Here is a 13,867-nt window from a genome sequence, read left to right as displayed (position 1 = left end):
TAATTCATCAAGTATGTATTCAGTATTTGCCATGAGCCAGGCTCTAGTCTAGATGTTTGGGAAATATTGGTGAACAAAACCATGATAAACCTAAGATGTTCTAGGATCTGGATCATATAACCTTCCTATCTCACTAGGATCTGAGCTGGACCTTCTATAATCTAATAAATCACATCCACTCCATACATAACTATAAAATTCCCCTTTCTGCAAAAGTTTTTTTTCAAGTGCCACCTTTTAACATACATAGGGGGCTTCCTTGAACCATTCAGTCTATGATTTACGAATTTACTCATTTTACTATGAAGATTAACCCAACCCCTAAAATAGCCACACAAAAATAAAATGATCTTGTTATACAACAACAAATATAAAGTTTCTCCCTTGGGATTATCTGTACATCTGCACTGATAGGTGTAGGTGAAGTTGCCTATATGTTACAGAGCTTAACTTTATAGCAGCTATGCCTGACCTTAAAATTCCATAGCAGAGAAGCCTTAGCTGATGTGAATTATTTAATATAAATAAGTTTAAATGCAAATTCTGTCCATAGTCAGTAGGACCTTATTATAGGCTATAGGAAAAGAGTATGGGACTAAGTTCTGTATCATGAGCCTCTCTTGAGTCCCAGCTTCATCAATAAAAGAATGGATTAGATTAGAGAATTTCTGATGTCTCCTGCATTTCTAAAATATCAATAATGAAGATGGTAAAATACCGTGGCTTCTATAGCCAAACAATTTAGTCTGTGATAAATGACTTTGATAGATGAAAATGTATTGGCCCTGGTGCTCATGTCTACCATGAACCAGACACAAACCTTAAACCTGAAGGGAAAGAGTGCTCCAAGGACCAGGGTTTCTGGCACTGGAAGTGAATGCCATTCCTACATATAACAAATTAGGCAGGAGCTTAGCTTTGCCAACTGGTCCAACTCAGATCCTAGTGTGGTAGCACCAGGTTCAACTCTCCAAGTAGATTAAGGTTTTATAAATAAAAATAACCTGTCCTCTCATTCAAGAATATGTTCAATGGTTCAGTTCAACAAGTATTTACTGAGCACTTTGTAACAATGAAAGGGTAGTGTTAAATTCTAGAGGATAGAATGTGCTTCCCCATTCCCACATCTTTGAGGATGAACTCCTTGGCTTTGTCATTGTGATAGCCCCACCTGACACCATGCATACTACCTGGTTCATAGTAGGCATTAGCAATGGATCTGACCAACTGGACATGATCCCTACACTCAGTAAAGTGTTCAACCCAGGGTCGTAAGAGAAAAACCTTAGTTGTTTTAAGAAAATCCATTTTCACACTTTTTTATCATACATGTATTTATTATGCTGTAAAAAGCAACACTATCTGATTTCATTTAAAATAAAATGTTTCCCAATTTCAGAATACTTAACAATTTATACTTTGAAGATTAGATCCACTTTGGGAGATATTGAAAGCAAATACATTCATAGCTGTGTAATCTCCAGGAAGAATCCAAATCCGTTAACAGCTCATTCATTTCCCTGCCAGACAGACCACAGAAGCAAAAGCGAATCCAACTCGGCAGCTACAGGCAGTGTGGGGCAGCAGTGGGGACAGCATATCACCAAAGATGAGACCATTAGAACCAAGACCAATAAAAACGACAATGTATACAAAGCTTTATATTAACACGACCATCCAAAGCTCCCAGGATACAGAAAAAGCACATATGATCCTAAAGCTAAAACAAAAAGATCTTTGGAGTTTACTGATGGCAGCAGTAAACAAGCATTCAACAAGCATTTAAATAAAATGTACTCATTATCACCAGCCGGTAGCAAACAGCCAGAGCACCTGGCACAAAGTCTTAGATAACATCTTGGGGAAATAATGGCACACTTAACCACAAAGAATTTTACAAAGCAGTTTGGATCTGAGAAAGGAAGAAAACTCTCTTTGTTCCCAAATAATAGTTAGAACTTCATTATTAGATAAAAGCCTCAAAATCACTCATTGGTAATCTTAAAACACACAACTGAACCACCTTAATGTTTCATTTTAATCACAGAAAGCAAGCTGCTATTTAGGCAGTTATCCTTGTTGATTTCAATTAAAATATGTCTACCCCAATACCTGTGGGGATAATGCTGCTCCTGTACAGCGTCTTGCAAATACAACCTGTTTGAATGGCTTGATAAGATCCATGGGGCAGGAACACAGTGGTGCCCACCTTCCTTTCTCCCCACAGATGCTGGAACACAGGAGCCGCCTTTGTAACTGAGCAGCTAAGGAACACTGGCGTGGTTTCACCAAGGGAGGTGCCATCTAGGGATTGGGAGGGCAGTGGCAAAAGCTACTGACTTAGACTAAAAGCAAAAGTCAAAGCACCAGGGGACTGCTGGAGTGAGTAACAGTGCCATTGGGCATAATAAAGCTTGGAAGCAGCAGTCTATGCTGATTGGGAGGCGGGGGGGAATTGCCACATTAATGTGGTAACAACTAGCATTCATGTAGTTGAGAATTCTGCTCATTTCACTAAATAGCTTCAAAGAAGTCCATGTATACACATGTATGGACAGTATGCTTAATGTCAGAAATCCTCACTGACATACCTCTTTATTTCTTTGAGGTTATGATAAGATACAATGTATGTGCATTTACTAGAAAATTGTTCTTCAGTTCTGAAGCCCCTTTTACCTACTTTCTAAATGAATCGTGAATTAACTCCCTAAGACAAAATGATGGGTATCAATTTAAAATGGATTGGCTTTTTCTCATTATTGAACTATAGAACCCACAAAAAATTATACGGGAGAGAATGAGAAAAAATTGGGAGTGATCCAGTGGTCTTCCCGAAGAGGACAAATATCTTGATGCAGACTTTGAATGGCAGATTTAAAAACAAATGTTATTTGTAGCAGTTCCCTTACAGTCAGAATAACTTTGGTAACTTAGAGCATTTCTGAATTTGTCTTTGTCTAGGAGCTGAAAAATAACTTTTTAAAGAGCTGTAGCGGCACATGCCTTTGTTTTTTTTCAGAACAAATGAATTGGACTAATTTATCCTTAGTAATTTGTTTCTGGTGCATCCTCTATACAAATGGCAAAGTACTAGCTCTGATGCCAGAAATGTGAGGCATTTTCTGACTTACTGTGGAAACATGAAAACTGCATAGTATGCCAGCACTCACTTTCCCAGCCAGAGGGAAGAGGCAGACAGCTAAAGTCTGAGAAGAGAGGCTGAACTAAGGGGATATCAAAAAAGAAAAAATGTTCAAAAGTATTATAATTATATTCACACATATGTTTTGGTCACCAAACATATTTTTAAACAGATTCCCTGATACAGTCTAATCAGAATTGGCCTATCCTACTAACAGCTGTTAACTATTTTAGAGTCACATCATGAAGCGAGGGTGATGGGAGACATTTTAAACACTCAACCATATTGTTGCATAATTGTTGTTCAACACTCAAAACTAAATCTATATTTGAAGTCTTCAAAGTCACACTGTTTGCTTCTGAAGACAGCCTTGACCCCTTTGGACAGACTGTACAACAGAGCTTAATGTATAAGTGTGTATCAGCAAATCATCACCATGAATTGAAAGTTCACAAAACACACAAATGAATCATGAAGACCACACACTTAAGCTAGCATTGGTAACTATTTCTTTTACATCAAATTATACAGTGCACGAGGTAAATATTGCTCACATTATGGAGGGAGATTGTTTTATTTCTATTTTTTCCCAAAGAGATCAGATTTGTCCTGTGCGCACAATGAAGAAAACTCCGGTAACACTGAAATGACAAATGTAAAATATACATCACTACCAGATAGAAATACACATGTTCTTCATAATCATTTTCCACAATTAAATAGGTAAGTGATTTAAATCTTGGGATTTAAGACCATTATAACAATCCATCAAGATTCTTATGGACTGTTTGGTTTTCTTTTCCATTGTCGGAGTCTCCTTGAGGTGTGTACTGGACTTGGTATTCCTGGAGGATTTTGAATACATCGTGGTGTCCAAAGTGCAGTGCTTCATCCATGGGAGTGTTATTCCACCTAAACAAGTGGCACAGTATGGACAGGGTCATTAGGTAATTTCTGCATGAAGATGATCATCCAACATCCCTAGGTTTTAATATAGGTTAAACAGCCACCCAGGTTTAATCACTTTAGCAATATTATAGGTAAAAATCGTTAGCAGAAATGCAGAAAGGAATTTATAATTTAAAAACTGATCTCACAGACAATTTGGGATATGAGGATGAAGAGAAAAATATCTCTATGATAGGAACCGGTTTACATATCCAAGTGCTTATGGAGGGACCTTTATAAGGAAAGTCCTAGTTTTGACAGACAAAATAGATACCTCAAAGGTTCCTGAAAAGTCCAAAGGATTTATTTTTAAATAAATGTTCCAGTCAATTCAAACATCACAATAAATCTCAGAAGTCTAGAAATAACCATAACTCTATGAGGGCTTAACCATGTATTGGAGGAACAAGACTGACCCAGAGAAAGTGACATTTCCATCACCTTCAGTAGGATGGGAAGTGTGGGCTCACCTACACCTCTACTCACACAGAAGACTCAGTTTCCCTTCCTTATTAAGTGTGCTGGGGCTGCGCTGTTAAGAGCAAGGTAGATAAAGATTCCAGGATATGAAGAAATGAAGAAGGGATAGCACTGCCTAATCGGCAGAGACAGCACTGTGAGGCTCACACCGCAGCACAGGGCAGGGATGAGTCTGAGTTCCAGATACTGCACAAGTGAGAAGGCCCTCTCCTTCCCTCTCTACTTGTGTCAAGAACTTCTCAGAGGCTGCCAGTGTCCTGCTCTGTGGGCTCATGGGCCACTCTCTCCACTTTGCTTCTGTTTCCTTCTTTCCTTTGCTGTATTACTGGTCACATTATGAAACCAAAAGTGTTTAAAACTGTCTCATTTTTAAACATTTTTGGTAACCTGTTCTTAAATATTTTAAAATACTTTTTTAGTTATACATGGACACAATATCTTTATTTTGTTTATTTATTTTTATGTGGTGCTGAGGATTGAACCCAGTGCCTCATACGTGTGAGCACTCAACTTTCCCCGCCAGAGGGAAAGCCACTGAGTCACAACCCCAACCCTATTCTTAATTTTTTAAATCAGGTAAGTAACACTTTAGAAGTATCTTTTGTGTTTCTCAAAAAACAGCTGGACTAATGGTTTTTTATTTCTGTACAGGCCTTCCTTAGTTGAGGGAGACAGTGGCTCTACAGAGGGACTTTTCAGTCATCTTCAACAGCATGTGGTTATGTGGGCTTTCTAAGAATTGAATGCCACCATAAGTTACCTTTTTATAACTCTTTTCCCATGAAACAATGAAGAATAATCAACTTCAAAGAATATACTAATTTCACTCAAGCCTAGTTTATAATTTTAGATGATACTGATTCTTAGGAAATGAAGAAAAATAATTGTTTTGGGTCTATAGCTTCCATCCTAAAATCTGTTAGTTTTTGAGGGGTGGGGTTAGGCTGAATAGTTAACTTAGCTAACTTGCCCCTCAAGACGGGCTCTTTTACTTCTGCATTCTTAGAGGCCAACTTGGGGAGGGGTTCAAATATATAAAAACACAGTAAATATTTCTAGCACATACTAGTGTTTACTAGGAATTATAAACACAGGGGAAATATTCTTTTGGTTTCTTCCTCTATAAAGAGCTGAGAAGGGTATTACATTTGGGGATAAATGGGAGAATTGTCACCCTAACTTGAGGTTTTGGAATACTGCCACAAATAGTCCTCGTGTTATTTAAATAATTATAGGAGTAAAGTTAGATAAGCAGATGTGTTACCACACTGTTCAGACACTAACATAACTTCTCATTTCTTACAAGCTGAACCAATGAGATCTAGGCCCTAATTTTTAAAAAGTAGATATAGCTTAGTAAACACATTTAATACCTAGAGAGTAATCAACTTGCTCTAAACTTAATACAGTAACTCCCATTCCTCAGACATCAAATCCACAGTCCTTATACATAGCAAAACTCTAAATCAAATATTTCTTACTCATGTTATTCTAACCCTTTATTCTCAATACTCACGGACTCATCTGCTCTTCTTCAATAAATAACATCAAGTATTGTGAGTGCACAATTTACTATACATGGTCATGCCCTGGGCTCTTATCCCTGCATTGCTCACTTTGTGGACAGCATTTGCCACAGGAAGGGTAGCAGTTTGCCATGTGGACCAGGAGGGAGAGGACAGGACCAGAAAACATCCCAGGCAAATTCTTCCTACTATAGATTGAACGCTGATCTTTCCACCAAAATAACTGGCTAGAATTCAACTTCTACAAAGCCTGATAAAGCTTTCTACCCAAATCTCGGACTTTCAGCAAACTCCAGTGTATTCATTATAGAGTTCTTTTTCAGAAGCTTTCTTACACATTCTTCATATGCCCCTCAAGATGGGCTCTTTTACTTCTGCATTCTTATATGTTTATCCTATCTCCCCTGTGTAGTTAAAAGCCCTGTGAGGACAGAATTTCTATTTTCTCTTTCCAAACACAAAGAACTTTCTTTTTCATGTAGTGTGTGGACTGATAGTCAAGGCTGAAATTTTCTAATAAGAATACCATTCTTAGATAAGAAATAGGATATGGGAGATCAGATAACCCATCTAGCAGAAACAAGGTTTTGTTTGTTGCCTCTGGAAAGACACCACAGCAGATTCAAATGCCTTAGTGACTTTACATATACCATCACTTAAATACTGTAGTCCTGTATAATCAAATACTGACTTGCCCATTATGGTAAAAGGTATGTAAGTGCTTACCTGTCCTTGGGGAAGGGATTTACTTTGCAAGCTTCCAGCAAAAATTTAACGACTTCAACATGACCTACCCCCCCCCCAAAAAAAAAAAAAAAAAAACAGATATTAGTATTTAGTAGAAGTTAACTCTGGGGAAAATAATAATAAATGACTGGTTTATGTATTACCCTCTGCAGCAGCTACATGAAGTGCTGTTCTGGAATCATAATCCCGCTGTTCCATATCCATGGCTGACAAAGCAAATCTGAAAATTCATAAGCATAGCTATTCAGTATATATAAAACAAATTCAGTTCACACTGTAACATTCACTCTATAAATTTAACCTCAGGGCCTGTCAGGCGCCATCCTTTGCCAGGCTCATTAATGTTAACTAGAGTCCCTGTTCACTCAGTACCCAGGTGTCCTGGGAAATGCCACCTCACCTCATCCTTATCTTTGCTATTTGGGGGTAGGATGAAATATTAACCATCTCTCACAGAATTAAGTTTTATCACGCTATTATTCAAACTCCAGAAGAAAGACACACCTATACCAAATTTTATGTCTCAACAGGGCAAGAAGCTAATAGTAAAGTTGTATGTCTTCACAGAGATTCCCATTCTTTAATTTGATACTTTACATTCTACAATTTATGAGTACTGACTGGACTTTGAAACAAATGTAGACATTAAGCCTATACATCTTTCCATTTAAAGGTCAGTTGCAACTCTATACAAGAGACTTTATATTAAGTATTTGGTAGTAGATGGCCTTTCCGATCCTGATGATTTACAGGACACCAGATTCCCGTCCCATCCCCCCACCAGAGATGGGGAGTGAATGTGGAATGGGGAGGTACTGTCCAATAATGGTAAACCCCTAATATTAATTAGCCAGGTTAGTTGGATAAGTTACCATTTGGGAATGCAGATATCTAGGCTTTTCTAAAAGGTGGAAAAGAACAAGACTGGGCTGCAGGCCCAAAGCATTGAACATGGGGGTTTAATAAAAATTTTGTTTGGGTTGTTTTTATTAGAGGGAAATGAAAGTGAGACCTTAGCCTTGATGCTAGGCTGCTAACCTAGCGTCAACTTCACAATAATGGAAAACCACATGCTAATCCACCCAGACAACATACCTTCGAAGGGCAGATACATCTCCAGTGTATGCAGCAAACAAAAGGTTTATCACTGATTTTACCTGTGAAGAAAAGAAAGTTCAGACATTCACAGGAAAAGACAAACCCACAGTGTTCAATTGTCACTGGTTATTTCCATGTGCTTGGAATACTTCAGCTGGATCACTCGCAAAAGCTTATCAAGTACACTTCTATAACCAAATATACACATGTGTGGTATTTGCTTCTTTTAACAGTATTATGAAGGAAGATTCAATAATAAAGATAAGGTTCATGAGAGAAGGAATGGAATGATACCAGTTGGCACAAGAGTGGAAGCTCACAATCTGCTATTTGGGGCAACTGAAAATGCTTTAGCACTCTTCTCATTTAGCATGTCTCAGTTCTGTGAGCAAGTGTGTATACTGATAAAAGTCATCACATGATTAAAAACTAAATCATGCTATTTTAAGTATCTAATCCCTGCCAGCAATAACATTCCTCTCCACTAACTGGATTCCTTGCAAATCTTAAAGACAAAACTCAGTATTTATCATCTTAAACTTAGGAATAGGGCTGTACTTCACTGGAGTTTTTGTTTCCCTGCCCATCAGGTACAAATTAGAGCATTTAGAGAACCCATAAAACTGCTTAAAAGGTGGATCAACCCAGCAATGTTGATGAAAAACTACACTACTGATCATACAATTTGTTGGTAAATATTTTATAAATTTCCAGTTTGTCTTGTGCTTTATAACCTCAACATTCATATTCATGACCCAACTAACATTAGACGCAATGGTAGGAAATGAAAACTCAATGGGAGGGATGGAAAGTAACCTAGTTCTCCACAAACAACCTAGTTCTGGAGCTGTGCTTCAAGATCTTAAACTGGACATTCTGTTTGTGTTATGGCCCCCCACAACCTGTGAATTTTTAAAAACTAACAAACTGACCAGTATTTTCTAAGCCTGTTTTGTAGCAAAACTATAGTCTGCAAGATGCTCCATGAAAATAAGGGTCCTGTGATCAGATATGTCCTTAAAATATTAAATCTCCTTGGGAGATTCATGAACATATGAGAGGCCTTGCAGAGTTCTGAATACAGGAACTACCTGAGCTGTATACCTCCAAAATAACACTACCGGCCATTAGTGTTGGTATCCTTTAAAAAGCTAATACTCCTTCAGTCCATTAACTTCCCTTCCTGCCATTCTTTACTACTGCTGCCCATCCTGTCCCCTGAAGTCAGTCCCTCTGAACAGTCCAGACAATGTTCTGTATGGAGGTGGGAGAAAGTTACATCCAGAATACTCTTTAATATATAAGCATCCCCCACCATCCCATTTCTAGTCATCTAACTCTTATACCTCAAATTGATACATTTTAGGGAAAGGAGGTAAACATGCACATAGCCTTTTTTAAAGTCTGGGTAACTCTGATATGCTCTTTTGGGTTATGCACCATTTTTTTTTCTATTTTTTTTTTTAGGTGCTCTTGGCATCTTTTTTAGTGGTATCGGTTCTAAATCCTTTCTCAGAATTCCCCTTGTGCTCTTTAGCTACAGAATGCTGCTTAACTACCAGAGACCATTCATACTTCCCACTGGTCTCTCATTGCTAGTTCACAATTATTTTTTAATTAGTGTCCTTTATACTTTATTCAGGTCTTTAACACCAGAGGCCACTCATAAAACAGTGATGACCCTGAATACTTGATTGGGGGAAAAAAACACCTCTCATCTCTCCCCTCATTTTTATGCAGAGTACTTACTTAATACCTATTCTTTTTCCCTCTGTGCCTCAAACCAAAAAGTTATCCATCCTTCCTCACTGCCAAGATCTGCTTCTTTACCCGTTCCTTCACACAGTCTTCCAGACCTCCTAACTGCGCTCCCTTAACACCTTTGTTTCTAGCTTCTCCGACCTCTTTCTTCACTGGTTCCCTTATGTCTGCCTTAATGCAGACACAGCATCCCATTTTGAAAAACTACCACTTGACCCTCTTATTCCCTTTATCAGTGCATATTTTTGCAAGTATTTTATACTTTTGAATTCCCTGAAAATTATCTTCGTATTCACTGTTGCCTCTGAACAGTACTCTAAGAAGTTCTAGCAGCTTCCTAAGTCCTGATTCCTCTTGTCCTCCTCACACTCCCCACTCTCTCAGGACTTTTCTCCCAAGACACTGCTCCTCCTGCTGGCTCCTTTGCACATCCCCTGCCCACTTTCCACTGTCTAATTATACTTCAAGTCAGTCTCCATCTTTCTTGGTTTTCAACATAACGTCCCTCGAATGTTTCATATGTACCTCTGGGCAGAATGACTTTTCAATCTATATCTTTAATCACTGTACCTAAACACCAACCCTATAGCTCTACTTGATTGCCACACTGAAACTTCAAACTCAAAAACAGTAACAATATTGACAGCTGCCCACTCTCGCTCCAGAAGTCTGCATCTACCTGTCTACTTGACATTACCTTCAGGTATTTCAGGGGTGTCTCAGAACTTGATTTGTTTTGCCTTCCCTGACTTCCAGTCAGCTCTTCCAGAATCTCCCATTTAGGGATGACACTAATTCATGCAGTTGCTCATTCTAATGCCCCAGAAGTCACCCAAGACTGCTGCATTTAAGTCCTCCACAGCCATTTAGGGGTACCCAGCCAGCTTCTTCCCACCAAGGTACCCAGGGAAGAAGGAAGCCTTCTTCACTCAGAGATAAGGAGCAGATCTGCTTCTGCCCAGAAACAATTACTAATTCACACAAGTCCACCACACAGACCCTGAGAATACTCCTTGTGTTCCTTCTCTCATAACCACAAGTAGCTCATCAACAAATCCTCCCACCACTTCTTACTACCTCTCTCTACTGCTGTAGGTCTATCTGAGCTACAAGCTTGCTTCACCTAGAGGGATGGGACAGCCTCCCAACTGTTCCTCCTATTTAACTGCTAACATAGGAATCTCATGAAAACATCGAGGTACTTGCTGTTTATCAGACAAAGAATCTATCAGACCAAGAATCAAAGACTAAGAATCTATCAGACCAAGAATCAAATTCCAACTCTCAAGCATGGCTTGCATATCCAAATGCTCTGCTCCCCAGTTACACTGCACATCTGGTTCCCTACCACTTCTTCTTGCTGGGCTTCAGGTCCTCAGCACATAGGTGGTATCAAATCCCTCCATTCAGGTTTTATCCAACGTTATCCTGCAGACTGAAACACCCGCTTTCCTCACTCCTTATCCCTTACTTTGTTAACTCTCTCCATGGAAATTGTCACATAATATTCTCTCTTGTTCATTAAATATAAGCTCTTATCTTTCTCATTAAATATAAGCTCCATGTGGGCAGAGATTGTCTATTCTTTCTCCACCGTAATCCCAGTGCCTTCCACATGTAGTACATGACCATTAAATATCTGTAGACTAATTAAGTGACCATTCTCTCCCAAAGTATCAAATATTCAGTTTGTTACCACCTTTTGGGTATTAAGAGTATAATCATTATCAATCACTTCAACTTCTCCATCTTCATGTATTATATTACCAGATTTATTCAATCCTTCTACCTGATGCCTCTGCTTCTCTAATCCTTCCACTTCCCAAAAGCTTTCACATATTTCTAATCATCTTCTCAAAGCATTGCTTTGATCACAGAAGGTTTCTAAGTAGGGGAGTGTCAAGAAAACTCAAAATCATTTGTGACACAATTTAAATTCTTTAGTCTTGCATTCAAGTTTCTTCAGGCTAATTTTTTTTTCTCTTAACCTTGACAGAGTAAAATAGGTCTTACTGCCCTTGTTGTGTCTTGATGTCTGCACTCTTCTCTCCCTTTAAAAACTCCCAGATTCCCAAATTCTTACCTACCCTCCAAGGCTAGCACGAAATGCCCTTTCTTGCTGCCACACCTCCCCAGACCAAATCATCCCAGCATTCATTTTCCATATAGCTTATTGCCAGTTGCCCACACAGTGCCCTGACAGCACGTCAGGGTAGAGTCATCAATTAGGCACTCCTGTCCCACCACAACCCTGAATATAACTTCTGCCCCTTTTAAGCCAGATAATCATGCTATTCCCCGAAAGCATCCTTTCTCTCCTCATTTCTCAATGAAATGTTATTCTTATCCCAACTCTGTGAATGCTAATCTCTTAAATCAGAAGTAATCTCCTTTGATAGGAATGTTAATCAGTACAACCATCATGGAAAACAGTACAGAGGGGGAATAAAAACAGTATAGAGGTGACTCAATATTTTAAAAATAGAACTACCACAGAATCCAGCTACACCACTCCTGGGTATATATCCAAAGGAAATGAAATAGGCATACAAAAGAGACACCTGCACACCAGTGTTTATTGTGACACTATTTACAATGGCCAAAATATGGGATTGGTCTAGGTGCTCATCCACAGATGAATGGAGAGAGAGAAAATGGTACATATACACAATGAAGTATTATTCAGAGTATCATCAGTCTTCATAAGGAAGAATAAAATCCTGTTGTTTGTAGGAAAAGGAATGAAACAAGAAGTCATCAAGCTAACTGAAAAAAGCCAGACACAGAAAGACAAGTATCTTGTGTTTTCTCTTGTATAGGGGTGTGGGGGAGAACTGAAAGTAGAAGAGGGACTATTAAGGATAAGGAAGGAGGCCAGGGAAAGGAAGAGGAGGATGAGAGAAGTTAAAATTGGGGCAGGTAGACCTGATCAATACACAATATATGCACGTATAGAACTGTCATAATGAAATTGTACAATTAATGTGTTAATGTAAAAATAATATAATCTTCTCCCACATTTGCCATACTACATCACAAATGACCATGTGGGACATTTACTTGTGTACATTATTAATTACCCATAGTTCTCCTTAAAATATATTTGCTCTTCTAAGCAATAAATCCTCATTTATTTCAGTGACTGTATATATGAACTACGTTTCTTTTTAAATTCTGAATTTGGACCAAACTACTTTGAAGAGATATTACATATATAAGCTTAGTCAATTATTCAATGTTTTAAAAGTTCTAAAAGAACGTTTCTTATAAATAAAGTCCATTGAAGAATTATTTTAGAATATAATTAGTTTATTCAAAGTATGTTAACAGTTTATTTTCAAGCATATTTCATCTCAGAAATAAATATGAGAGTAAAGGAGAAAACTTCAATGTACAAAGGCTTTCAGACAAATGTGGGGGGCATTAGCTTGCCCTAAAAAAATTATTAAAAAGTAATATAGGGGGTTGGGGTTGTGGCTCAGTGGTAGAGTGCCTGCCTAGCATGTGTGAGGCACTGGGTTAGATTCTCAGCACAACATACAAACAAATAAAGGTCCATCAACAGCTAATAAAATATTTAAAAAAATTAGCATGGAAGTTTGTTGTTTTTCCCATGAAAATAAAAAGCTAACTTCAGGGATAAATTTAGTCCAAACCAGAAAACTGGAGTCTGATCCCCAAATGAATGTCACTTTTCCCAAAACAGGAAAGCTCTAGAAGGCAGCATATGCACAGGCCCCATTTAAAAGTCAAACCACAAACACCTCTTCATTCCAGCAAACAGCCCCCTAGATTTTAAGTCTGCATAAATCATGAGCTATGGGTGGAAAGTCAAGAAAGAAAATGAAACTAAGTTTTAAGACAACAAATGGATTGTTAGTTCAATTAGGGACAGTCCATTTCCTGCTCTGCTAAAAGAATTTCACCAATATTCCCAACTAAACTGACACACCTTTAGAAGGCCTACTACAGCCAACAACCTGAAGGCGTAGGCTCCCCAGAAGTTCACTCATTCACCTCCAACAACTCTTGCGAAAAACGTAGGTGTGCTATCCTTTGATGGAGGTTCATTCCCTAATTTCCCACAGCATATCTGAGTTGTGTTCACTTTAAAACACCTGTCTACATAGCTAAAGTCCAGAAAATAATGGGTTAACAGTAACCG

At 38.4% G+C, this 13,867-nt stretch overlaps 1 protein-coding gene across 1 annotated transcript in view; it reads right to left on the bottom strand.

Moving 5' to 3' along the window:
- Positions 1-1,316: 1,316 nt before the first annotated feature.
- The window catches only part of Gls (glutaminase), a 77,253-nt gene continuing 64,702 nt past the window's right edge, over positions 1,317-13,867 (bottom strand). Inside the window, exons 15-18 of the mRNA XM_046447268.2 lie at positions 7,939-8,000; positions 6,987-7,063; positions 6,823-6,886; positions 1,317-4,054 (exon numbers count right to left, since the gene is read on the bottom strand). Coding sequence (XP_046303224.1) covers positions 3,898-4,054; positions 6,823-6,886; positions 6,987-7,063; positions 7,939-8,000 — 360 coding nt within the window. The 3' untranslated portion in view covers positions 1,317-3,897. The remainder of the gene's footprint in view (positions 4,055-6,822; positions 6,887-6,986; positions 7,064-7,938; positions 8,001-13,867) is intronic.

This window comes from Marmota monax, unplaced genomic scaffold (genome assembly GCF_021218885.2).
Source record: "Marmota monax isolate L192 unplaced genomic scaffold, Marmota_monax_Labrador192_F-V1.1 WCK01_AAM20220418_F8-fsc00007, whole genome shotgun sequence".
Lineage (NCBI taxonomy): Eukaryota > Metazoa > Chordata > Mammalia > Rodentia > Sciuridae > Marmota > Marmota monax.
The sequence above is the reverse complement of the archived record's forward strand: the minus strand, read 5'-3'. Positions and strand labels throughout refer to the sequence as shown.